Genomic DNA, 25,933 nt, shown 5'->3' with positions numbered 1-25,933 from the left:
GAGGGCTGAAAGGATGCACAGCAAATCATAGATTCCTCTGCTATGGAAATTTCTGGCTTCAGAAGCCATCCAGATTTTGAGGCCTTCTAAAATAACCATAAATAACAAGGCAGGAATACCTCTTGATGAAGCATTCCTTAAAGTTATATTTTTAAACTGATATATTTACATTTTTTGCTTTTTTTTTTTTTGATGTTCTTATTATAATCCATGTGTTACTGGCCTAAGCAGTTGAAGTTTGCAATAAATTACTGAGCATCAGCTGACTCGAGGAAATGAAACCTTCAAATAATAATTACTCCTCCAAATGGAAAGCAGAACTTCGGAGCTGAAGCACCAGAAGCAGTGTGACTCTGCAATGAGGTTACCAGTATGAAAACGATTCTCTGACTGAAGATATTTGTTTTAGTCACAGTGAAACTTAGTTTAAATTGCTCCTAAAAATTAAAGGACAGGCACCTTTTGCTAAAACTCTTCTCCATCGTTAGATTAGGAGACTTACCTGGTCTGTAACACTCAGTAAGCTCTGAGATAAGAAGCAGCTTCCCACACCTGATCATTACGACCTTAGGAAGACAACATGCCTACAAATGTCTGAATTATAATACTGCGGTCTAAAGTTTCCGCTTCTAAACCCTTAATTTACAGGAATGTAAATGGAGAGAGAAGTGCATTTTTATTGAACCCTGTCACCGGCGTAGTATCAACACAGTTTGGGTGATAAACAACTGTTTAAAAACAATAAAAGATTAAGAGCTAATCCTTGTGCTAAACACTCTTTTTTAAAAGTTAGGCTCTGAGATTACACGTCTATCTGCATTTCCTCCTCTCAGTGTGCCAAGGTCAGAGCATCAGTGTAAACAATGACTAGTCACATGGGGTTGATAAAGTTAATATCGCGGTAAGCTTGTGCTTGTCAGTCTTCTCACATTCTCAATGCAAAGATGGGAATGTTCCGTAGTAACATTTTAATAGGTAACTTTATTAGGTAAAACTATGTTATGCTCCCGGTTTTAAAGCATTTTAACGATTATGATAAAGAAGCACCTTTGATTTCCTGAATAAAAGTGCTGATCTTGTCATGAGAAAGATGCAATGAAGCATAAATAAACAAATGCATATCATGTTCTATAGGTTGATTTTACTCTCTATTTGTGTCTGTTAATTAGAGTTCTGAATTATTGCTATCCCTCTTTTAATTCCTTCTGGTATACGCTTATTCAAACGCTACCATTATTAATTTATGAAATTAAATAGGTTTCAGCATTTGGATCTGATTCCTCTATCAAAATTTGTATACTTCTATACCTACTACAATGAAAAACAAAATTACAAATTTAAGAAAAATTACTCATCCCTTTTGAATTTATTTTTTAATCAGCTTGATTTATTTTCGAAGGCAAAAATAAAACAAATAAATTTTAAAAACACCTAAAAGGTGTGTGGTAGAAATACGTCTTTTAAATCAAATATTAGAAAATAGTGTTAAATAATTTAACCCTTATCTAGCACCTACCATTTGCAAATCTGCCCAAGAAGAAAAGAGTAGAAAAATAATTAATTTAATGTTGTCTTTCTTATTCCCAAAGTCTGAAGTGTGTTACTTAACCAACAACTTAAGATTCAGTATTAAGAATCAATAGTCTACAAATCATCATGCCCACAGATAAAAGATTTCTTGGAGCGCTTTGGTAAAGGAGACTGATGGAAGAATGCAGACATGTTGTATTTTATAATTTATTGTTCATCATCTACTGCTAATTACTTACGGGGGAGAAATGTTGTGGTATTTTTTACTCTTTCAAAAAAATCTACTTAGCAACAATTATCTACATAAATGTGTGTTTGCGTGTGTGTATGTGTGTGTGTGTGTGTGTGTGTGTGTATACATTCTTGATGGTGGAAAGGTCATCTGTACTGAAGAAACACAAATATCCTTTGATAACTTAAGCAGCATCCTGAGATCAACTGTAACACTTAATGTTTCCTCAGCGCACTCTTTGAGACCCTTTATGACCTTTCTTTTCTAATACTGATGTTGGGTTCTTTCAGAGCCCATTGCGGATATTTCACAACCTGAAAGATGTGGGATTCCTCCAGGTGAAAGTGATCAGAGCAGAAGGGTTAATGGCCGCTGATGTCACAGGTAAGAGCCGATGCAGTTTGCCTTTTGTAAGAGCCTATATCAAGCAGCATGCAAGGTGTACACCATTTGATGACTGAACTTTTCATTTCACCTGACTCGATCATCAGAGTAAATAATACAAAGTTTGTTGATCTTACAAAGATTTGCTATCCACCTGATTTTTATACTGTCTCTGCTTTTTAAAAGAAGGGTCACATGTTAACAAGTAAACAATAAAAAGGGAAACAACTTTTGAATTGTTGCCTTCTCCAAGGTTTAGTCAGCATAGTGGTTATATTGCTTCCAGGTTTCATCATTTTGGCATTTTGGGGTAGTAATGCTGTATCTTTTTCTCTTAGACAGTATCAGTTTCCCTCAGATGATATTGTAGCATCAACACTAATAATTCAAACATGCATGAAATCTGTTGCATATTTCACTGAAAAGTTTAGATACATAATACTCAATTCCTTGGTATGAACTGTTGGTATTTGGGTTGCTGATACAATTCCTTAGCTGTCCAAATTCCCTAGCACATCCCAGAGATCATTCTGGATCTAAACTAAACATCTACATTGTTCTAAATTTTTTTTTAACCAAGAAGCAGGCCTGTAAAAATGCCAAACTCAGTATGATGTCTTAAAGCTTCCTGATTTGGATATTGCTGTTTCTGTGACATGTTGATTAATTAATTATTTCATCAATTACCGACATTAAATTATTGTTTTGAATTTGCAACTATGTGAGCATTCACTTATTCTTTAATTTCATAGGCTTTGAGGGGTATTTATACAATTCCTTAAATTGTCCATCTCAAGGTGGATAGTAAATAGGACTGATTTGACCAATTTTACGCAGATTTCCCTGTTCCTGAAAGAAAGTATCCACTTATTATTTGTGGAAATATGCTTACCACTGTGAATGGCCAGCAAGTTGACCCTTAAATGGTAGCTAACTTATTTGAAGGGGAGAAATGTATTTTTCCTACCATATAAGGGCTTGCAAACCCATTACATGATCACTGCTGCCCTTAATTCATGGAACAGAATCAAAACCTAATTAAAAGATCACAAGCCTTAAAGCTAAAATAGCAGATGTCTGTTAAAAAATGGCAATATTTAAAATTTTTTAATGTTTGCATAGTATTGAATGACTATTTACTGTATGATAAAAGTAAAAATGTTGAGAGTTTACAGTTTCTTTAAAGAGGATTTTATCAACTCATTTGTAACCAAGAAGATAATAACAACTGTCAGATATTATTTCAAAATAGGCATACCTGAAAATAGTGGGAGAGAGGATTGTTTGTAATCTTTTTGCAAATATACTGACTTGGCTCCTTGTACTAAACAATTAGTGAATGCTAAGTTTATTCACTTTGTATTTTATTTCTGGTGTGGTTAAAGTCAAATTAATCTGGACACAATTATTTCTAAATTATTATGCTGCTTTCGTTATTAGAACCAACAGTCAACAGTGAATGGTTGACTAACTGCTTTTTTTGTTGTTGTTCACTTTGGACATTAACTTAAAGACCAGAACAGGAATTCAGGGCTGCTTTTACACTACAGAGGTTCTGGCCAGCCTTTGATTCCCAGCAGCAGGTAGATTCAGGAATTCATGGCCAAGATGTTCACCATCATGGGAAATATCTTCACTTTTCTTCAGGATTTTCTGCGGGGTAGGGGAGCACCCAGTGTTGGGCTAAAAACATCTGAAGATAGGGAGAAAAGCCTAAAATAAAAAGTATCTCAGAGGGCACCTAAGTGTTCAGAACTATCACTGGGTATTTATAGTGGGCACAATAATTTCTTATAGAAAAATTCAAGTCCCCTTTACTTCAAAAGTTTATATACTTGCCCATTACACAAGTTAAATGCAATTATATGTTTGTCTGTCTTGGAGAGAAGCTGTCATTGCTTTTGAAACTTCATGAATATGCAAACTACATTAAGCCAGTTGGCTTATATGCCACTAAGCAAGTTAAAGTACATGTTCTCTTGAAGCTGGAAAAAATAGATATATTTCTTTCGTAATGGTTCTAGGTAAATTAATGGGACTAAGAATCACCTTTTCCCTAGGGATTCAGTGAGACATAATTTTGATCTGATAAAATGAACTTTAATTTGGGGAATACTAAATAACAGATTCTCCATTTTTTCCTTCTGGTTTTAGGGACATAATGATGCCTCCTTCCTCACTGACCTTATAATCTAATGTGCTCTGAATTGAATAAGAGAGATGTTAAACTATTCAGGGGCAAGAGGATAATTCAGTCTTTGACCTTGCTCACTCTTGGACCTTTTGTGGTCTTTATGACATTTGTGATGGTGGCAGAAACCGAGGACCATGTTTTTAAGACAGAAATGTCTGAATAGTCTACCAAGTTTTTAAAAAAGTCTTTACTTCTGAAAAGAATAAATATTTATATGTATACTGATCCTTCCTGGTCTTTGTCATGAAATTTGGGTATCATGAAATTCGAGCTTATCACAAATAAGCTATTTGCATACTTTATCTCCTACTTGCTCAAAGAAGAACTTTAAAAATATGTTTTATATCTCAGTGGATAATCATAGTCAGGCTCTACAAGATATTCAGCAACCATTTGAGGGAAGGGAGTAGAGTCAATGGTGCGTCTTCAGATGCTCAAATTAGCGTCCATTTAGGATTGTTGTGGATGGAGAGGGGATATTTTAAATCACTGAGAGCAAAGAATATTTTTTGACCTGATATAAATGAGGCTATAGCTATAAGATACCTAGTTGGTTTCTGAACACTTTCCCAGACAAGTCCAACAACACAAACTCATATTTGCCCAACTTTACCCTATATTTAAAATATTTTTAATGATTAAAACATAAAGTTAAACTTCCATAGTTTAAGCAAAAAGTTTTAAATAACAATATTCTATCATTTAGCATGAGCACAAGAAAAAAAGAGATTCTGTAATCTTTTAAGTAGCCATCAATCTTACTGCAGTTACAAAGAGTTTTTTCCTTTCAAAATGTAAAATTTTTCTTTTGTTACAACACATTCATTGAGAAACATTGTGATACTGTATTAACTCTGTGTGAATAAAGAGCAATTGAGACTCTCTTTGAATGAGTGAGTATAAAGCACAAATTACTTTTTAATGAAACCCTCAATTCTTTCCCTTTCCACAAAAAGCCTATAGCCTTGTTCAGCTGAAGTCTACTACAGTAGGTCACTTCAGTTAAGCCCCTAATAAACTGTTGACAGTCGAGGGTAGTTTTTTCTTCCATCTCAATAGCCCAGTGTTGGACAGTGCACTTCAAATCATTAAGGTTAATACAGATTTTAAAAAGAGATTAACTCTGGTGGTTAAGGCCTCAATTTACAACTCCCACACATACACATGCATTGAGCGAGGCACAAGAGTGGATTGAAATTTCAGTCAAATTGTGGGCAGCCTTTCACAGCCTGAGAAAGTGGCACTCCGGTTTTCAAAGTTGGTCAGCTAAATTCTTCGTGAGGGAAAAAGTTTGATTAACTGAAAAATACTGCAGGGTACAACTTACTTACCTTTCACGTAACCAGTGAAAAGGTTAATGTCTCTCTGGATCATCAAAGCAAAACCTGCAGGCCGTCTGGCCCTGTGTTCACTGGGGGAAGACTCTACCACTAAATCAAGTGCTCCCTGAAACTGGACAGATTGTGAGGAGAGAGAGACCAATGGTGGATTTTTTTTTTTTTTTTTTTTTTTTTTTTTTGGTGGTGGTGGTGATGGGAAACAGTTCATGTATGTTGGAATTTGTCTTTTCTAGTTTCTAATTATTCTTCCTTGGACGGGGCCTAATTTTTGCTTTCAGCCGAACATTTAAAGTCTTCTGTATTGAGTGGGGCTTTCTTTGCAGCGTATTTAGACCTGGCCTATTGGTTCTTTCAAGTTCTTAGAGAAGAAAAAGAAAAAGGTTCTTCTCCTCAGCCCCTCCCCTTCATTTTCCCCTGGGTTTTTTTTGAGCTCCTGAGGAAGAGGTCACAGCCTCCCCAGGGATTACCAGCCACTCAGTTTCAGAAACACTGATATGGGAAACTGTGAAACCCTTTCAAAAGATGCCCTACCTTTTCACTCTATTAAAAGGTACACTAATATAAAACTTCTTCACTCCAGGTGAATTGATCTCTCAAATTAATGCACCATCTCTTTTAGGAAACAATAGAGGGAGAGAGAGAAAAAAAAAAGGAAGAGAGGGAGAGAATTTTACAGTTAACATAAGCTGTCATTGAAATAGTCCCATTAAATGAGCATATCTTTTTCTAGAACAACACTACACATAAAGATTTGTAACTCACCAGCTCCATAGTCTGGAAATCTACTAGTTTTTAAGAGAGCTGTTGACTACCCCTTTTTTTGCATAGACTTTTCCCATGTTTTTCTTTAGGAAAACTGTCTTCATTGTTGGAAAATATTTCAGTAACAAAACAGCAGAAAAAGACATGCTACGGTTTTTTTATCAGCTTCCGTGAGAGTCTTATTATCTTAAGAAATAACAGTTAGCAGCTCAGATTCATTAGCAGAGCTAAATTTAAGCCCCATTTGACAGGCTGCCTAGAAAACATTTTGTTTTGCTGTCTGTGGGCTTTAATTAAGATGTGTTCAATTTCAGTCCTCTTCAGTCTAGCCTCCACACCCCACCCCAACTTGCTGTGTCACAGACCGGCGATCAGACACTTTCAGATGGTCCGGCCCATGACTTTGACCTTCTGTGCAGTCCAGCGTTCCCTGGGGAACCGTTCAACTCATGAGGTCTGATTTCACACTTCCAGGATGCCTCAGCTCTCTTAACAATGACAGGGAGACAAAGCCCTTTAGAGCAGGCCGCATGGGGACTTGTTTAAATTGGAAACCAGAGAGGAGTCAAGGAACAAGGTTATGGGCTACAGAATAGTGCTTTTAATAAAGAGCTCACAGCTCCGGCTCAGCTCAAAGAAGTCTACCTCTGTACAATTAATTGAGCCATTTATCTGGAGCATCTTAGGTCTCTACTTTCTCACAGATTGTGTGGTAAATATCAGCTAGGAAGCAAATGAGATATGCATGAAATGAATTTTAACACTTTGATTACTGTGCCTCCAGTCTTCATTAAAAGTAAATTTATTTGTATTTCTGACCTCATTATCAGTAGGCTGCCTGCATTTTTATTGGTTCCTGTGATTTCCAGCTTGAGTGTGTCATGAAGGTATATTTTATACAGAGATTTGGATTTATTATTCTTGATATTTTCTCTGAATATTATAGGTCTATTCAGAGAAAGAAAATGAAAAGGTAGCTGTACAGAGAAAGGCGAGCCTCTTCTTTGAAAGTTTTATATACTGAATGCCAAGCACATTTACATCCAAGCTATTATCCTTTTAAAAAATGAACTCTTGCGGGTTACTCACGCAAATTGCATACGATATGAGCAATTGTCACTTGAGTGGCTCTCAGAATATGATAGCTCTACCGGTAGAAGTAGCTATGCTGTTTCTTTTATAGAATCGTAGCAGTTTTAATTTTTTTTTAATTTTATTTATTTATTATTTATTTTTGGCTGCGTTGGGTCTTCATTGTTGCGTGCAGGCTTTCTCTAGTTGTGGGGAACGGGGGCTACCCTTCGCTGCGGTGTGCAGGCTTCTCATTGCAGTGGCTTCTCTTGTTGCGGAGCACGGGCTCTAAGTGCACAGGCTTCAGTAGTTGTGGCACGTGGGCTCAGTAGTTGTGGCTTGCGGGCTCTAGAGCGCAGGCTCAGTAGTTGTGGCATACAGGCTTAGTGGCTCCGCGGCATGTGGGATCCTCCCGGACCGGGGCTCAAACCCGTGTCCCCTGCACTGGCAGGCGGACTCTCAACCACTGCGCCACCAGAAAAGCCCTGCAGTTTGAATTTTTAATAGCATATGACTTTCATTGCCCTCATCACATTTAATAACACTGACGATATCTGATAAATGCAGCCTTAGAATTTATGATCATTATTTAAAACCTATGTTAGAAGAAAAGAAAATGGATATCCTTTAAACTCTACATAGTCCCATTGAAAGTATTATATATCTAATGCAGTGGAATTCCTTCCTGTTTGTAATTAGCAAGGGTAAAATAATTTACCCAAAAAGGGGGTTATTTGTGGATGTAACTTTTAAACTTTCACTATCTTAAAATCTTGAAACTGTATTTCTTGAGCTTCCCTGGTGGCGCAGTGGTTGAGGGTCCGCCTGCCGATGCAGGGGACACCGGTTCGTGCCCCGGTCTGGGAGGATCCCACATGCCGCGGCGTGGCTGGGCCTGTGGGCCATGGCCGCTGAGCCTGCACGTCCAGAGCCTGTGCTCCGCGGCGGGAGGGGCCACAACGGTGAGAGGCCCGCGTACCGCAAAAAGAAAAGGCAAAACAACAAAAAAACTATATTTCTTGGAACATAAACCAAAGTTTTACACAAAATATATTTTAAATTTCCCAAGTATGCTTTATTTCCTTTATATAACCTAATGTTTCTATTTGCATTTTAATAATTAAGCTTGTAGAAGACTGTTAAGCAGATAGTATACTTTGAGAAGAAATTTCATGCAATTTAGAATGCATTAAAAACATCCAACACCTGACATTCTTATCATTATAATATACCTAGTTTAGAAAACACTATGACGCACATACATGTTAAATGTCTTAACACTATATAAATCTCTTCCGTAAGAGTGAGACTAGACAAAGGCATCACAAGGAAAGAAAGCAAATCATTGCTCTTTATTCTTTTATGCCGCCATATTGCATCTAGAAATAAAAGTTGCTTCCTTTTAGTAATTTTATTTTTAAAAAGCTAAATCATAGTCTAATTATAGAAATGCAAAAGTATCCGTCTAAAACCAAAAGTTGATAAATTTGTGAAAAGAGGAATTAAAATGAAAATTTAACATAAGGGCTGGTGAGGCCTGAGTCTGAACTAGTGTTTTACAGGGAATTACAGAAATCATGTGTGATTCATATGCAGGTCACATGGTTAGGAGATACTGCTCTGGAAGAATAGGTGGGATGACAAAAGAGATTAATAATTGGGTTTGATATGCTCTAGAGGTGAAGGACTATGGGCTGAGAAAGTGGTGGTCCCACTATCAATGGGAAATGAGGAAAAAAGAAATACTATAAAATAATTAATTGAGTTCTGTGGAACTAAGATTACAAAATGATCCTTTGAGTAAAGAAATAGAGAATTGCTGATTTGGCTTGGAGGGCTAGCTCCAGGGTTTCACTCAGTGCTGGAAGAAATGCTTTCAGGTGTTAGAATTAGTGTTTAAAATTAAACTATTATATATATTTTGTTACATTATGATATTGGTGTGTAAATAAGAAATGCATTTTCTAGAACGGCGGGTTAGGGAGGTGCTGCAGACAGGATCTGGATTTAACTAGGCTATTGAAATAAAATCTTACTACAGGGATGTTTGGATGATATGATAGTGTAGTTAGACTCATAAATGACTAAACCTTCAAGCCCAAAGGGTGATTATATTAAAGGATTAATGGCTAAATGGAGGAATGCAGGGCTCTATCCTTGGTCTAACCTGTTCAATGTATTTACTAATGACTTTGAGGAGATAATTGGCTGCTTCCTTATCAAACTTGCTAGGAGGCATAGTTAATTCATTTTACATGAGACCAACATATGTATGCTATTTATATTTATATATATATATATAATTGGTACAATATACAATTTATATATATATATAATCAACAGACTGAAATGACAGGCTTAGTTCTGCAAGATGAACATTAAAAAGTATAGATCAAAAATCTTACCTCTGTATGAAACAATGATGTCTTGCTTTAACAGTAGAAAATACAGAAAAGACTTTGAGTCTGACTTGAGTTTAATCTCCATGAGAGTCAATGATACATATGTCAGTTTTGTTACATTGAATAAAAGGAGAATGTTGAGAATGATACTGTCTTTTGGGCTCATCAGACATCCTGGGGTATGAATTCAGTTTTAAAAGCTACACTTGAAAGAAGGATATTGACAAACTAACCAGAAAATATCCTTGGTTGGTATATCTGGCATTTTAAAATCAAGGCCATTGAAAATAGCTCAGTGAAAGTGATAATGACAATAATAGTGGCAACGAATATTTATTGAGACCTTATCACATGTCAGACACTACCCTAAGCTTGGTACAAGGATTATCACAGTTAATCTCACAACAATCTAATTAGGTATTGTTGTTATCTCCACTTTACAAATTAGAAAACTGAGGTGTGGAGAGGTTAAGTAACTTGCCTAGATCAACAGACACACACACACTCCAGCTTGTACATGGCAAGGCAGGGATGCCAATCCACATCTATTCAGTGAAGCCATGAAGTTGAACCAGAGAAAGGAAGATGTGGAATTGGATATGATTTCTATTGTCAATTATCCAAAGCCTGTCATGGGGAGGGTGTTGATAGGAGTTGGCAGAAGTAGTAATGGCCAAGGTTCAATCCAAAGAGCAAACTTCCTTCTAGCACATTTAATCAGAAAGGGATTTGTTATAGAGTTTTCAATGGATCACAGAATCTTTGGAGGCAGGAAGGGTCTAAGAAAACAAGCTCTAAGCTCACTTTCCAGAAGTTAATACTAAAGCTACATGAAAGAACCAAGGAGTTGCAGCTCCTGCCACATGGGTATGTTGGGAAGACATTGTGTCAGCTGCTTACACTACTCCCGCTTGCCGTGTGAGCAGAAGCAAAATGGACTCCACACCCTCTCAGATAACTGAGTTCTAAAGTCAAATCTTAGGCAAGTACCTCTGATTGGTGCAACCTAAATCACATCTGCAACCCCAGCTGCAAGGGAGGCCCTTGTGGCCTCTCTAGGTCAGGAAGAGACATACTAGAAATAGTTAGAATAGATGCTCAGCAAGCCATCCACACTGTCCAGTGCAGGAGAGCAGGTAACAAACATGAATCAGACACTCTCAGTGACAGATGCTGTGCCCCTCCTTTACACCCGTTATTTCATTTAAACTTCAAAAATTACTACAGAGGGCAAATCATAGAATAGACAAGAGCTAGAGAGACATAAAATGTAAAGAAGCATTTCCCCCAAATTATGATTGCCAAAAAATAGATCAGAATATTCCTGTGGATGTAGTGATTCCACAGCGCTGGAACCTTTGAAGCCAAGCCTGTATGACCACCTGGTTGCAGAGGGGATTCAAGTCCTATATGAGCTTTTGAACTTGACCTCTAAGGCTTCTCTCCCAGTCCTAAGAATCTGAGATCCTGCAAAGGGTGCCAAGATGAATAACAGATACCTGAATGAGTAGATATTATGTAGAAGAGAAATAAAAAGACAAAGATATCATTCTAAAGACAAAGGCTTGACAGATGGCAATTTTCAGCTTTATTGCCTAAAAATATAAAAAGGTTTAATCACCTAATACAGTTCTTAATTTTTTAAGTCTAAAGAATTTTATTCCATTGCAAAAGACCTCTCCAGATAGTTAATTTACGTATAGGAAAGAGTGTCTGAAACCTCATGCTTCTCTGTGGAGAATCTAATTGAATATATATTTACAAAAGTCCTAAAGTGTCTTCAAGGGCTTGGAAAATCAAAGGAGCTTATGATATATTTTTATACGTATTTGAGACCAAACAACTTTTGTGTTTCTAATCTAGTAATGTCACTTGTATGTAGTTTCTTATTAAATATTAATGGAAAATAAAGCCTTTAAATGTTTTTTTACCATAATTTATCTAAACTCTTAAAAGCTTAGACATAACTTCTCTATTGCCTCTCCTCATTTTCTAAATCCCATAGTCTCCTTTTTCTTTATTTTCCAGTTTCTTGTCTGTCTTGCTTTATTGCCCGTTCATCTGTCATAAATTTTGAGCTTCCCAGCTAATACCAAGAAGGTTTACTTCTAGGACTCAAGAATGCATCTAGTTAAACACAATGCTATAAATATTCTTTTGCATCTAATTCTATATACCAAATAAACTCATGTATACATTAAGCTGTATTTCCATTGCTCTTAGTCATGGTTCTCCAAGTGTGACTTGGGAACCTCTGGGGATCCCCAAGACCCATTTAGGAATTTGTGAATTCAAAACTGTCTTCATAATAATACTGAGATGTTATTTGCGTTTTTCACTGTCATTCTCCCATGAGTGTACAATGGAGTTTTTCAAAGGCTACATAATATTTGATCACTCTTATGTTAACATGTCATGGACTTATTATTGTTATTTCTTAATGAATGATAGGTTACATCTCTCATTTTTTTTAATTGAAGTATAGTTGATGTATAATATTATGTAAGTTACAGGTGTACAATATAGTGGTTCACAATTTTTAAAGGTTATTCTCCATTTATAGTTGTTATAAAATATTGGCTGTATTCCCTGTTGTACAATATATCCTTGTAGCTTATTTTATACCTAATAGTTTGTACCTCTTAAACCCATACTCCTATATTGCCCCTGCCCCCTTCCATCTCCCCACTGGCAACCACTAATTTATTCTCTATATCTGTGAGTCTGTTTCCTTTTTGTTATATTCACTAGTTTGTTGTATTTTTTAGATTCTACATATAATTGATATCAGACAGTATTTGTCTTTCTCTGTCTGATTTATTTCACTTAGCATAATACCCTCCAAGTCCATCCATGTTTTTGCAAATGGCAAATTTTCCCTCTTTTTTATGGCTGAATAGTATTCCATTGTATATATATACCCCATCTTCTTTATCCATTCTTGGACACTTAGGTTGCTTCCATATCTTGGCAATTGTACATAATGCTGCTATGAACATTGGGGTGCCTGTATCTTTTCAAATTAGTGTTTTCGTTTTTTTCAGATATGTACCCTGGAGTGGAATTACTGGGTCATATGGCAGTTCTATTGTCACTTTTTTTAGTAACCTCCATACTGTTTCCAGAGTGGCTGCACCAATTTAAGTTCCCACCAACAGTGTACAAGGGTTCCTTTTTCTCCACATGCTCACCAACATTTGTTGTTTGTGTTCCTTTTGATTATAGCCATTCTGACAGGTGGGAAGTGATATCTCATTGTGGTTTTGTATTTCCCTGATGATTAGTGATATTGACCATCTTTAATGTGCCCATTGGCCATCTGCATTTCTTCTTTGGAAAAATGTCTATTCAGGTCTTCTGCCCACTTTTTAATCACGTTGTTTGTTTTTTTGATTTTGAGTTGTATGAACTGTTTATATATTTTGGATATTAACTCCTTATCAGTCATATCATTTGCAAATATTTTCTCCCATTCAGCAGGTTGTCTTTTCATTTTGTTGATGGCTTCCTTTGCTGTGCAAAGGAAATTAAGTTTAATTAGGTCCCATTTGTTTATTTTTGCTTATATTTCCGTGCTTTAGGAGACAGATCCAAAAAATATTGCTCTGATTTATGTTAAAGAGTGTTCTGCCTATGTTATCCTCTAGGACAGGGGTCCCCAACCCCCAGACCACAGACCGGTACTGGTCTGTGGCCTGTTAGGAACCAGGCTGCACAGCAGGAGGTGAGCGGCGGTGAGTGAGCGAAGCTTCATCTGTATTTACAGCCGCTCCCCATCGCTCACATTACTGCCTGAGCTCCGCCTCCTGTCAGATGAGCGGTGGCATTAGATTCCCATAGTTGCGCAAACCCTGCTGTGAACTGCGTGTGTGAGGGATCTAGGTCACGTGCTTCTTATGAGACTCTAATGCCTGATGATCTGAGGTGGAGCTGAGGCGGTGATGTTAGCGCTGGGGAGCGGCTGCAAATGCAGATTATCATTAGCAGAGAGGTTTGATCACACGGAGACCATAATAAATCAGTTGCTTGCAGACTCATATCAAAACCCTATCAGTGAGTGGCAAGTGACAATTAGGCTGCATCTGGTGGCAGGCTTTAAGTCAGAATCCGACACCTAGTTTAGTCTGCGCATGGCCGACCCATTATTTTATTTACCACTTTCATCCACGCCTCTCTCCTGCACTGTGCTCTTCTCTCAGTCACAGTTTTGGTAAGCCCACAAGCTAGCCCTAGCCAAAATGAGTAAAAAACAAACATCGCTAGAGAGCTTCTTTGAAAAGAGGGAAAGACCCAATGATGAGACACCAGAAGTAAGACTGCCAACAAAAAGAAAGCTGCATTTAAAAGAAAATACCAAGAGTCCTACTTAAATTACAGGTTCATTGCAAGAGGTGATTCACATCCTCCAAGCCCACTTTGTTTAACGTATGACAACTGGCTATCCAACAAAGCCATGAAACTTTCAAAACTGCTTCACCACATGGAGACCAAGCACCCTGCATTAAAAGACAAGCCTTTGGAGTTTTTCAAAGGAAAAAACGTGAACACGAAGAACAGAAGCAATTATTGAAGGCCACCACTTCATCAAATGCGTCTGCACTGATTCTTAGTGGCTAAACTCATTGCTAAAGCTAAGAAGCCCTTTACTGTTGGTAAAGAGTTGGTCCTGCCTGCTGCTAAGGACATTTGTCATGAACTTTTAGGAGAGGCTGCAGTTCAAAAGGTGGCACATGTTCCTCTTTTGGCTAGCACCATAACTAGATGAATTGATGAAATAGCAGAGGATACTGAGGCACAATTGTTAGAGAGGATTAATGAGTCACCATGGTATGCACTCCAGGTTGACGAGTCTACTGATGTTGACAACGAGGCAACAATTCTTGTTTTTGTGCGATTTATTTTTCAGGAGGGTGTGCATGAGGATATGTTATGTGCACTTTTGTTGCCAGCTAACACCACAGCTGCAGAACTATTCAAGTCTTTGAACAATTACATATCAGGAAAACTGAATTGGTCATTTTGTGTCAGTATATGCACGGACAGAGCAGCTGCCATGACTGATGGCTTTCTGGTTTCATTACTCCAGTCAAAGAGGTTGCTTCTGAATGTAAGTCTATGCACTGTGTCATCCATAGAGAAATGCTGGCTAGGTGAAAAATGTCACCTGAACTTAACAACATTTTGCAGGATGTGATTAAAATTATCAACCACATTAAAGTACATGCCCTTGATTCACGTCTGTTCCCACAGCTCTGTGAGAAGATGGACACAGAGCACACACATCTTCTCTTATACATAAAAGTGAGATGGTTTTCTAAAGGTAGATCACAGGCCAGAGTGTTTGAGTTACGAGAGCCGCTCCAGAGATTTCTTTTAGAAAAACAGTCACCACTGACAGCACATTTCAGTGACACAGAATGGGTCGCAAAACTTGCTTACTTGTGTGACATATTCAACCTGCTCAGCGAACTCAATCTGTCACTTCAGGGGAGAATGACAACTGTGTTCAAGTCGGCAGATAAAGTGGCTGCATTCAAAGCCAAACTAGAATTATGGGGTCGATGAGTGAACATTGGGATTTTTGACATGTTTCAAATATTAGCAGAGATTTTGAAAGAGTCTGAGCCAGGGCCTTCTTTCTTCCAGCTGGTGCATGATCACCTATGTCAGAACTTTCTGAGAGTTTGAGCATTACTTTCAAAAGAGTTTGAGCATTACTTTCAAAAGAGTTTGAGCATTACTTCCCAGCCACGAAAAACCCCTGACCTGGAAAGGAATGGACCCTCGACCCATTTGTGAATAAGTCAGATGAATTGACTTTGTCCATGCTAGAAGAGGATCAACTACTTGAGGTCACAAATGATGGTGCCCTTAAAAGTATGTTTGAGACAACTTCAGATCTCCATACGTTCTGGATTAAAGTCAAGGCGGAATATCCTGAGACTGCCACAAAAGCACTGAAAAGCCTGCTTTTATTTCCAATATCCTATGTTTGTGAAGTAGGGTTTTCTGCAGTAACAGCCACCAAAATGAGATTATGGAGTAGACTGGACATAAGCAGCACACTTCAGGTGTCACTGTCTCCCATCACCCCCAGATGGGACCATCTAGTTGCAGGAAAACAAGCTCACAGCTCCCACTGATTCTGCATTGTGGTGAGTTGTATAATTATTACATTATATGTTACAATAATAGAAATAAAGTGCACAATAAATATAATGTGCTTGAGTCTTCCCAAAACCATCCACCCTGCCATCCCATCCATGGAAAAATTGTCTTTCACCAAACCAGTCCCTGGTGCCAAAAAGGTTGGGGACCGCTGCTCTAGGAGTTTTATGATTTTCAGTCTTACAGTTAGGTCTTTAATCCATTTTGAGTTTATTATTGGATATGAGGTGTGAGGAAATGTTCTAATCTCATTGTTTTACATGTAGCTGCCAGTTTTCCCAGTACTCTTCAAGACTGTTTTTTCTCCATTGTATATCCTTGCCGCCTTTTTTCATAGATTAATTGACCACAAGTAGGTGGGTTTATTTCTGGGCTGTCTATTCTGTTCCATTGATCTCTGTCTGTTTTTGTGCCAGTGCCATACTGTTTTGATTACTGTAGCTTTGTAGTATAGTCTGAAGTCAGGGAGCATAATTCCTCCAGCTCTTTTCTTCTTTCTCAAGAGTGTTTTGTCTATTCAGAGTCTTTTGTCTTTCAACTCAAATTTTAAAATTATTTATTCTGGTTCTGTGAAAAATATCTTTAGTATTTTGACAGGGATTGCATTGAATCTGTACATTGCCTTAGATAGTATGGTCATTTTAACAATATTAATTCTTCCGACCCAAGAACACAGTGTATCTTTACATGCTCTCATTTTTAATTTCTAAAATGATAAATTTTGATAGATATAACCCCCACACACAAAAACTGTTTGAGATCCTCAGCAATTTTTAAGAGTTCCTGAAACCAAAATGTTTAAGAACTGTTGCTGTAGGGAAATGATTCTCAATTGGGAGAGGGCAGTATTGCCCCCTTGGGTGCTTTAGAAATCTGTAGGGGAATTAAGTTGCCACATGGTTGGGGAATACTATTTATGTTGGGAGTTGAGGGGTGGGGATACTAATTGTCTTAAAAAGCATTAGACAATCATAAAGAGTGAAAACTGTCCCATGTCCTGCATGAATAAATATAGACACTAATATAGCTTTAAAATCTGTTTCATGATTATGAGTCTAGATTACATCCTGAAATACGTATTATTTACTCAGGTCTTGTTGATGGCTGTCACTTTACACAGTAAACACCAAAGACCTTAGGATTGCTTCCAAGGCACTTCATGACCTGGTTCCTTGTTACTTCTCTGACATGTTCTCTTCTTCCTGTTGCTCGCTGTGTCCTATTATCAGGTTCCTGGAGCACACCAGGCTTTTGCTGTAGCTCCTCCCTCTACCTGGAGCACTTTTCTCCCAATATCCAGTTAACTACTCCTTCACTTCATTCAGTTCTTTGCTCAGACCTCCCTTCACAATGAGGTCTACTCCAACCACCCTAATTAATTGTATAAACTGTGCCCCTCCCCCACACTCTTCAAACCCCTTATCCTGCTGTAGTTTTTCTGTTTTCCATTAACATATATCACTCTCTAACATACAATATAATCTGCTTATTAATTATGTTCAATATTTATTCTCTTTCCTCCCTCGCCACTGCAAGCAAACTCCAGGAGAGCAGAGACCTTTCCTTTTATTTTGTTTGTTTGTTCATATGGCCTAACACGTAGTACGTACTCAATAAATATTTGTTGAATAAATCAACATATGACTTTATTGTACATACCCAACTTTCTATTTATTCCTCTGTATAATAGCATTAAATTAAATATTGAAATCACTTATGGGTTGGTTTTATTGTATTTCAGAATAGTGAGGAGGGCATTACAAAATCTACAATATGAGGAAAATGTTTTATACCTAGTGGGCTGAGACCCACAACGCTAGAGGGTCCATTTTTATGCCACAATGAAATCTGCTTCATGACTTAGTGAGAAAAGAGAAGCCCTATTATTACTTAGTCCCAGAGCCAGACCCAGTGGGAACTTAGTGAAGAATGTCAGTTAATGTAATTCTACTAATCAGATGTTTAAAATATGTTGAGGTCAGTCGATGAAAAAGGCTAAGGTCAAAGCCTCATCTCCAGTGATAAGGGGAGGATTGGAAGATGTCTCCAATGTAGGTTGCTCTTTATTTTGGTGGACCCCAATGGGATTCCCTCAACTATAACATTGTTATGTGTTATGATTGAAATTCCAGTTTGTAGAAAGATGGCAACCTTGATTATAATTTTTTTAAAGGTTAAATTATAACCATTTCAAACTGTGGCAACTGAGGAAATTAAACCAAAGAGTTTAATTTGTGCAAGGTAGCCCCAAAATAAAAGGCCCCTGTGGGTATGAATTGCTTTCAGTGCTACTGAAAGCCTCTGTGTTTTCAGAGACATGGCAACAAAGAGGTGGTCACTGGGTCCCCACACACTCACCCATTTTTATAACACATCACAACCAGCAAAGTGTGCCACTTGTCAGCAGCAAAATGACCTTGGACAAAGCCCACCACTGATGGATCAGAATTAACTTTCTATTTGGGGAGCAAGAATATCATTCAGTATCTCTTGAGTGACTTTAATACTCAAACCAGTAGTTTGCACAAACTGAAGTTATCCACTTGCCCACAATACAGGTAGCAAGTGAACAGGGGTGGTGCTGACTTTCCCACAATTCTTTGTAAATATGTCAGTGTGGTGACCTCAGAGAACAAGGGCTAAGAGTGAGAGAGAATTAGCCAGTCAGTGCACCCTGTTTAATCCTCACCGCGATTTGAAGTTTGCCATTCGACATGCCCATTGAAGACATTTCTGATGTTTATTTTTATGGTTATAGGAATGTCTTTTCACCGCAAGGAGAACTGAAGTAATAGAGTAGATGCTTTAAGATCTGTTATAAGTTTATTTTTATGAGTTAAGGTAAAAGAGTCTCATTCTAATTTTAATTCCCTTGGGAGATTTTTTTCCCTATAAAAATCCATAGCAAAAAAGATAGCTCTTAGTATTTAACTAGATTATGGATAAATGCATCAGTCCTAACATAATATTTGTAAGTATCTATTTTATAATTGTTATATAACATAGATTTAGGTTTTGTGTTACAGAGACCCTATTAAAGGGATAAACAAGTAGATGTAAGCTAAATAGTCCTTATCACAAATTCTTAAAGTCCTTCACTTCTAAAATTGCCGGTGATAGAGATGTGTAATTAGCATAGATCACCAGCATCATCTCCACTGGGAAAAAGTCTTCATTTTCTTTTCCTCTTCCTGTTCTAGACTTAGAGAATGATATGCTTCCTTTCATTGCTCCCATTGCACTCTTTACTTACCTTTATTACAGCGCTTACAACCCTGCATTATAATTGTGTATTTACATGTCTATCCTGCCCACTAAATTGTGTGTGCCTTGAGAGCTGGACTAAATCTTATCATAATTATAACTCTGGGGTGAGACAAGCAGACACGGAATAAGTAATGAATGCTTCAAAATGTATTCCTATTTCTCTCTAGAAATTATCGACATGGAAAGTGGCCATGTTCTCAAGGAAAGCTAAGATTCTCTTCTAGCTGTCATGGCAGGTAACACAATCAACCCCCCTGCCCCCGTCCTCACCCAGCACTGCTTCAATTTCTATCTTGCATCCAAACCAAAATCTCCAGTTTCTTGCACTGGAAAGGAGAGGGATAGGCACTTTTTAGCCAAAATGGCAAAAGTTAAGGAAGAATGCTTTAGTCTTCTGACAAGAATGAGTAAGAGGGAAACGAGATTATAGAATCTTTGTTCCCATGCATTTCTACTCTTTATTTTAGATAGACAAAAATGATCAGAAACAAAATACACTTCGACTTTGGATGCTGCTTTCATTCCTTGCACTTCTAGCCTGACAGGACCGAATAAAATGATAACAGGGGCCGGCTTTGCATCACTCTCTAGAACTTTGCAGAGTACAGTGCACTTTATAGACATCAACACTGCATCCTGTAGTCAACTCCACTCCTCCAGTACTCTCAGCAAGCAACGCAGCATATCACAGGGTCTAACTGGAATGATAAAAGGAGGAAAAGAAGGAATAATTAAGGAGATACTTAATGGTTAGGTCCATCATTTGTATTTCTGTGATTGTTTTTGTTTGTTTAGGTGGCACATAATCAAGACTGCAAAATTTAGGAACTGAAAAGCCAGTCATTTAAAGCATCATTTAGCAAACCAGATAAACACATTAACTATGTGTAGCCGCTTCTTTAAAATAAAAGTCTAGTGTGTGCTTTCTAGTAGTAAGTTTATAGTATTTGATATTGTCTGTTTACTGTTATTTTGGCTGAAATTGCTGTTAATTTTTAATTGCCCTTTAATGCCTTGAATGGCAGGAGGATTCTTTTCAAATTAGTCAAAAAGAACATAGTGTGCAAAGAACTAATGTTGGCATCCACACTGATAACTGTAAAAACATAACTTTTTAGAAGGAAAAGATGAAAATGGGAGTTAAAAATAAAATTGCTTTTCTCTCCTTACCTAAATTTTCCTCTGCTGGATTCTAGAAATATCTAGTCAGAGCATTTTGTTGAATGCTTCTTGACCTTGCAAAAAAAGACTGACTTGGCTAAGCTCAGTAAATTGTTTTCCATTCCCAAATAATAATATGAGGCACAATAGATTGTTCAATAATGACATCTGCAAATTCTGTTGGTTCTACCTTCAAAATATATCCAGAATCGAACCACTCCACGTCACCTGGGTTATTGTAATATCCTCCCAACTCTTCTCCCTGTCTCCTCCATTGCCCTCTCTCTACCTTATTCTCCAAATAGCAGCCGTCAGATCCTGTCACACCTCAACCCAAATCCCTCCAAAAACTTGCCCTAGCACTTCAAGTGAAAGCTAAATCCTACAGAGGCCTGCCACCCTCCCTGTACCTCTCTAACTATGCCATCTAATACTCACCCCCCACCCCCAATCCATTCCTCCAGACACACTAACTTTCTGGATATTCCTAGAAACACCAGGCACAGTCACTTCTCTGAGCAACAGTCACTCCCTGGCCTCTTGCATTTCTTTGCCCATATGTCACTTTCTCACTGAGACCTTCTCTGGCAGCCCTTTTAAAAATTACTCATATATACCAGCAGTCCTTATCTCCTCACTGACATTCCCAACTTAATTTTTCTCCATAGTACTTATCACCTTCTAAAATACTATAAAATGTTCTTATTCATTGTCTTTCTTCTTCCTCAATGCAAACTCCATAAGTTCAGGGTTTTTTAAAATTGTTTTATGTCTGTCTCCCCAGCATATAGAATGTGCCTGGTACGTGGTAAACAGTAAATATTTGTTGAATGAATGTATCTATAGACAAGGCATTACCCAGCTCTTTCCTTGGGTGTGGCCCACTAAATACTTAGGTAGGCACAGTTATTGGGAAAGGTCTTGCCTAGTGGCTTACATTTAAATATTATTTAATTAAAGGGAGCATGGACAACAGGGGTAGAGCAAGGGCTATGAAGATCAGATAGACCTGGGTTTGAATAATAGCTTCACTACAACCTGTGTGACCTGGTGAGTTATATAATCTGCCAGCTTCAGTTTCCTCTCTGTAAAATAGAAATAGTAAAAGCATCTTTCTCATAAAGTAGTCATAAAATTTTTTGAAAACATAATGTTGGGCTTATAATAAAATCTCAGAAAATATTTACAATTATGACAATAATAAGTATTGTAATTGCGCTTATTATTGCTACTATTATTGCCCTTATTATTGCTATTATTTATTGAGGTCCTTGCTAGTGTGCCAGACATTCTGCTACTTGTATTCTAACTATTATATCTGCAAGGGACCATTACAGTCACTGCTGAATGTGTGAGGAAACAGGTCCAGGGTCCTAGAGTGAGTATTCAACCCCAGATTGCTCAGCCTCCAAAGTTTAGGCTTTTGCTTTGAACTTTAATGCCTTGCCCAGAACTCTGGAAGTACATGGAATATTTGAGGAATCAAAAGGTGTGATACAGCTCAAGTAAAGGACTTTAAGGACCTTGAGATTGGAGATGAAAGACTATATTCTATACCATATGATGTGGATTTTAACCTATGGGCTCTGAGAAGACATCAAAGATGTGTTAAACTTGAGAAGAAGATGTGTTAAACTTGAGAAGAAGTTTTCAAAAAAATGAAAATGACAGCATTTACATGGATTGGGTCATGTCACTGACCACAGTCAGCCTTTTATATGACTGTAAGCAGGTTAAGAATAATAGATTTCAGATTGGAGAAAATCGGCTTGAATTAAAGCCATGTTAAATAGCAGTTTGATCTACCTCAGGCAAAAGGCTCTTTTTTTTTAACGTAAGCACCATTACATTCTGCATAATGTCTAACATGGTCTCTTAAAAATTATATTGGTTACCCATTCCAAGTTATAATATAGGTTCTGATAGGAGAATATCTTTGCCAGTGATGGTATGCCGCTGGAATTTAGAATAGCAAAATGACTGAGAAGTGGCTCTAGAAGGCTCTACACTGTTTTTGGTGTGGAAATGCCTCTAGTTCTTTAACATCTTTCTTCTAGTAGAGGAGAGTAACTGAGAGATTAAGTAATGTGATGATAGATGGCTGATACTGGTTTTCCCTAGGAATGGTCTTCAGAAATAATCAATTAAGTAGTAAGAAAATATGGATTGCCACTACCTCATGGGCATAGAGTTTGATAAATGTATCAGTTTCTTAACAAGATATGAAAAATGTTAAACATTAAGCACAGATTTTGTTTCTTTCTGATCCTTTAGCCAACCACTGACTCTAGATCTTCTACTGTCAGTAAATTAAAAATACAGCAATAAAGGTGATGATTTGGGAGACTTTCCATGGGGTTGGTTGAAAGAACTGTATTCAGTCTTACACAACTGAATATACTTCCTGTGGGGAGAAAAGTCAAGTAAAGATTTTCATCCTCTGTTTGTAGAAGTTTAAGGTAAATTTTTTCACCATAGATTTCGGTCTCTGGAGCGTGTTCTTGTGTTTTGTTATTGAAGCAGTGGTACCGTTTTGACTGAATCTGTTACACATTGTTGGTCATTTGAGGGAAAGTAAAACCAAGTCAGTTGAAATAGAATAGTAATTGAAGTAAAGCAAGTGAAAATGAGGGAACAAAAATACTGAAAAGTGCTATCTTTTTGTAGTTACTTTTTACTGATTAACGTGAATGTACGTGTATATAAGAAAAGTTAAAATGAGGTCCAAGCAAGAGTATGAGAGTTACACTTGTCTTTTAAGTAAATGTTTCCAAAGCTTATCATTTCATCTAAAGTGAAAGTAAAATACTCTTTTGACATGAATTCTATCATAAATGTGGCTTTAATCTTCCCTATGTTTGTTATATGTAGATATATTTTATCTCTCCAAACCTTTTATAAACTATTTGAGGTTGGAATTTATGTGCTCTGTTCTTTTGTTTATACCATAGTACCCAGCACAAAGCTAGATGTGGAGAGAAGATGCTTAATATGAGCCTTCAGAATAACTAAGCTTTTGAAAACTAATCTATTTTTCATGCTTGTACCTGAATTCTTTGGGAGAAAATAAAGTTGTTGATGTGGCAAATAAAACCTATTACGCCGTGTTTTAATGAACAAAAATTTTTTTGAATACCATCTTTCATGGCATGTGTGAGTTGTAAATGAGAGTGGTAACAGGTAGGGCAAGAGGACTGAAGAAGGTGGGGAAAAACACAGATCCTAAACCAGAGGTAAAATTTTCACCCGACCTTAAAGAGTTTCAGTTCTCTATTCTTTATTGAAAATTATTCCCAAGACCAAAAACTGAAAAGACTGCCATAATGTTAAATTACGCAATTATCCTGGGCTATAGGAGGCCACTGAACTAACACACACATATTAAATCTCTTTTTTAATGTAAAATTAATAAATTAAATTAAAGGTGAATCACAGTTTGTACAGCTCATTTTCAAAATTACAATATGGAAAGTAAATACACTGCTGTGTGGGAATACATAGCTTATCTGTCACTGATAGCTAATGAATTCTTTCCTATTAAAATTTAATTGAAAATCTTCAGTGATATTTAAGCTTTCACAGAAGTGTAAACTACTGTGACTACAATTCACAATGCATTTAAAACAATTATTCTTTATCATTAAAGTTAATAATATGCACATTAACCTCTTATGTAGTCTAAATCAATATTGTAGTTTAAAAGATATGACCTCTGGACAGCTTTCTCTAAATATTGATTTCATTGTCATTTGTATAAGGTATCAAACAAATTACATGCTGCACTAATATCATTAATGCTGCCCCCATAGAGCCAATGACTTTATGGGTTCTTACAATACAGGACATGACATTACAAAAATATTGAGGACATCACAAGATATAATTACCGAATGGATGAGGTTTGACTATGGCTGAGTAGAGTGGCTCTGAATATATGATAACTTCCAAATCCTTCACTCTCCGTGGACAGAAAAAATACTGCTCTTTAACATGCAGATTGGTTACTGAGGTTAAGTTTCAAATGGCAGAATTTTTTTCTGCCTCAGAGGATCTAATTTACCTTTTTGTGATGCCATAGATATTTCAGAAGAGAATCTAAAGTCAGATAAAAAGGTTGTAATTCTGCAATATAACAGTTTTCCCAAAATAAACTTGTTTAGGAATTTCTATTACAAGTTCCTAGTGAGTCAGATGAGCTGGAAAATACATGCATTAAAGTAAAGGGGCTGAACCTTTTAAAGGTCATTGAATTAAATAAAATCTGATTTAGGGATGGACATGTATCACGTTTCCCCTCATAACCAGCAGTTATAGTAGTATTTTTGTAAAAAAAATTGCAAATTAAAATAGCAGCCATGTAATTTGCTCTCTTTTACTTTTTTCAAGTTCTAAATTGCTCTGAATCACAATTGTTAGCATCACCCAGTTACATCTAACTCTATTTTGATGTTACTTTTTAATTTTAAAAGTTTTACTTTACTTTTTGTTTTCTATAAAACTTTTTAGAAAAGAGATGTGGTCACGGTCACGACACTGTGAACTGTGGGTGCAATTTGTACTAAAAATGTTCCCTCCGTATCTCTTGTAGGTAAAAGTGACCCGTTTTGTGTGGTTGAACTGAACAATGATAGGCTGCTAACACACACTGTCTACAAAAATCTCAATCCTGAGTGGAACAAAGTCTTCACATTGTAAGTAGTCATTCTTTGATCTCATTTCGAAACTGCTGCTAAATGATATTTATTTTTGAAATTTTTGTGCGTTTATTCTTAACTGATTAACAACTCAATGAATCTGGCCTGCCTTTGCCAGCAACAATGAATTGCATAATTGCATTACCTTCCTGATAGTGAAACCTGGGGAAAGGGTATGCCATTTTTCTTTGTTTTCACAGATATTTTTTTGAAACTATGCATTTTATATATGATTTGATGAAGGATTTTGCTCCCATTAACTGAATTGCCGTACTGCTTCTTCCTTTTATACTTTCTATTGAAATTCTCCCCAATTGCACTGACACCAAGGAGGACAAAGCTCTATTTGTTCCATTGCTCAAATCAGCAAACAATCCAGTCTCGGATTCGGCAGATGTTTTAGTTTTGGTTTGTTGCGTTTTAGCACAATAAGAATATTAAGTACTGTCCTATGTACCAGAAAACACTTTGAGTTAATTTTCTTTTTGTTTTAAAAAGTTTGTAAATCTTTTCGATCATGCACTGTAAAAGCTGCCGATGCTACACTATAGTATCTCCTAAGTCCGTGGTTTTTTTTTTTTTTTTTTAAGCTGGGCTTTAGAAATGAACTCTGAACAAAGGAAAACTCTCCAAACAGAAGTACTTCTTAAGTTTTCTAACATAGTTTTATTTTATTTTCGTATATGAGAAACTGTTTTATTTTCGTATATGAGAAACTGCTAAATTCC

General features: G+C 36.9%; 1 protein-coding gene across 16 annotated transcripts in view; it reads left to right on the top strand.

Annotated features, from left to right (window-relative positions):
• Nucleotides 1-25,933, top strand: part of MCTP1 (multiple C2 and transmembrane domain containing 1) — a 541,550-nt gene that overhangs the window by 348,746 nt on the left and 166,871 nt on the right. For all 16 annotated transcript variants that reach the window (XR_009563429.2, XR_009563431.1, XR_009563434.1 and 13 more), the window contains 2 exons: nt 2,053-2,146; nt 25,100-25,202. Coding sequence is in view for 11 of the 16 variants with exons in the window: in XM_060296021.1 (XP_060152004.1) it covers nt 2,053-2,146; nt 25,100-25,202 (197 nt within the window). In the remaining 5 variants the exon portion in view is untranslated. The remainder of the gene's footprint in view (nt 1-2,052; nt 2,147-25,099; nt 25,203-25,933) is intronic.

Source organism: Globicephala melas, chromosome 3, assembly GCF_963455315.2.
Source record: "Globicephala melas chromosome 3, mGloMel1.2, whole genome shotgun sequence".
NCBI lineage: Eukaryota > Metazoa > Chordata > Mammalia > Artiodactyla > Delphinidae > Globicephala > Globicephala melas.
The sequence above is the reverse complement of the archived record's forward strand: the minus strand, read 5'-3'. Positions and strand labels throughout refer to the sequence as shown.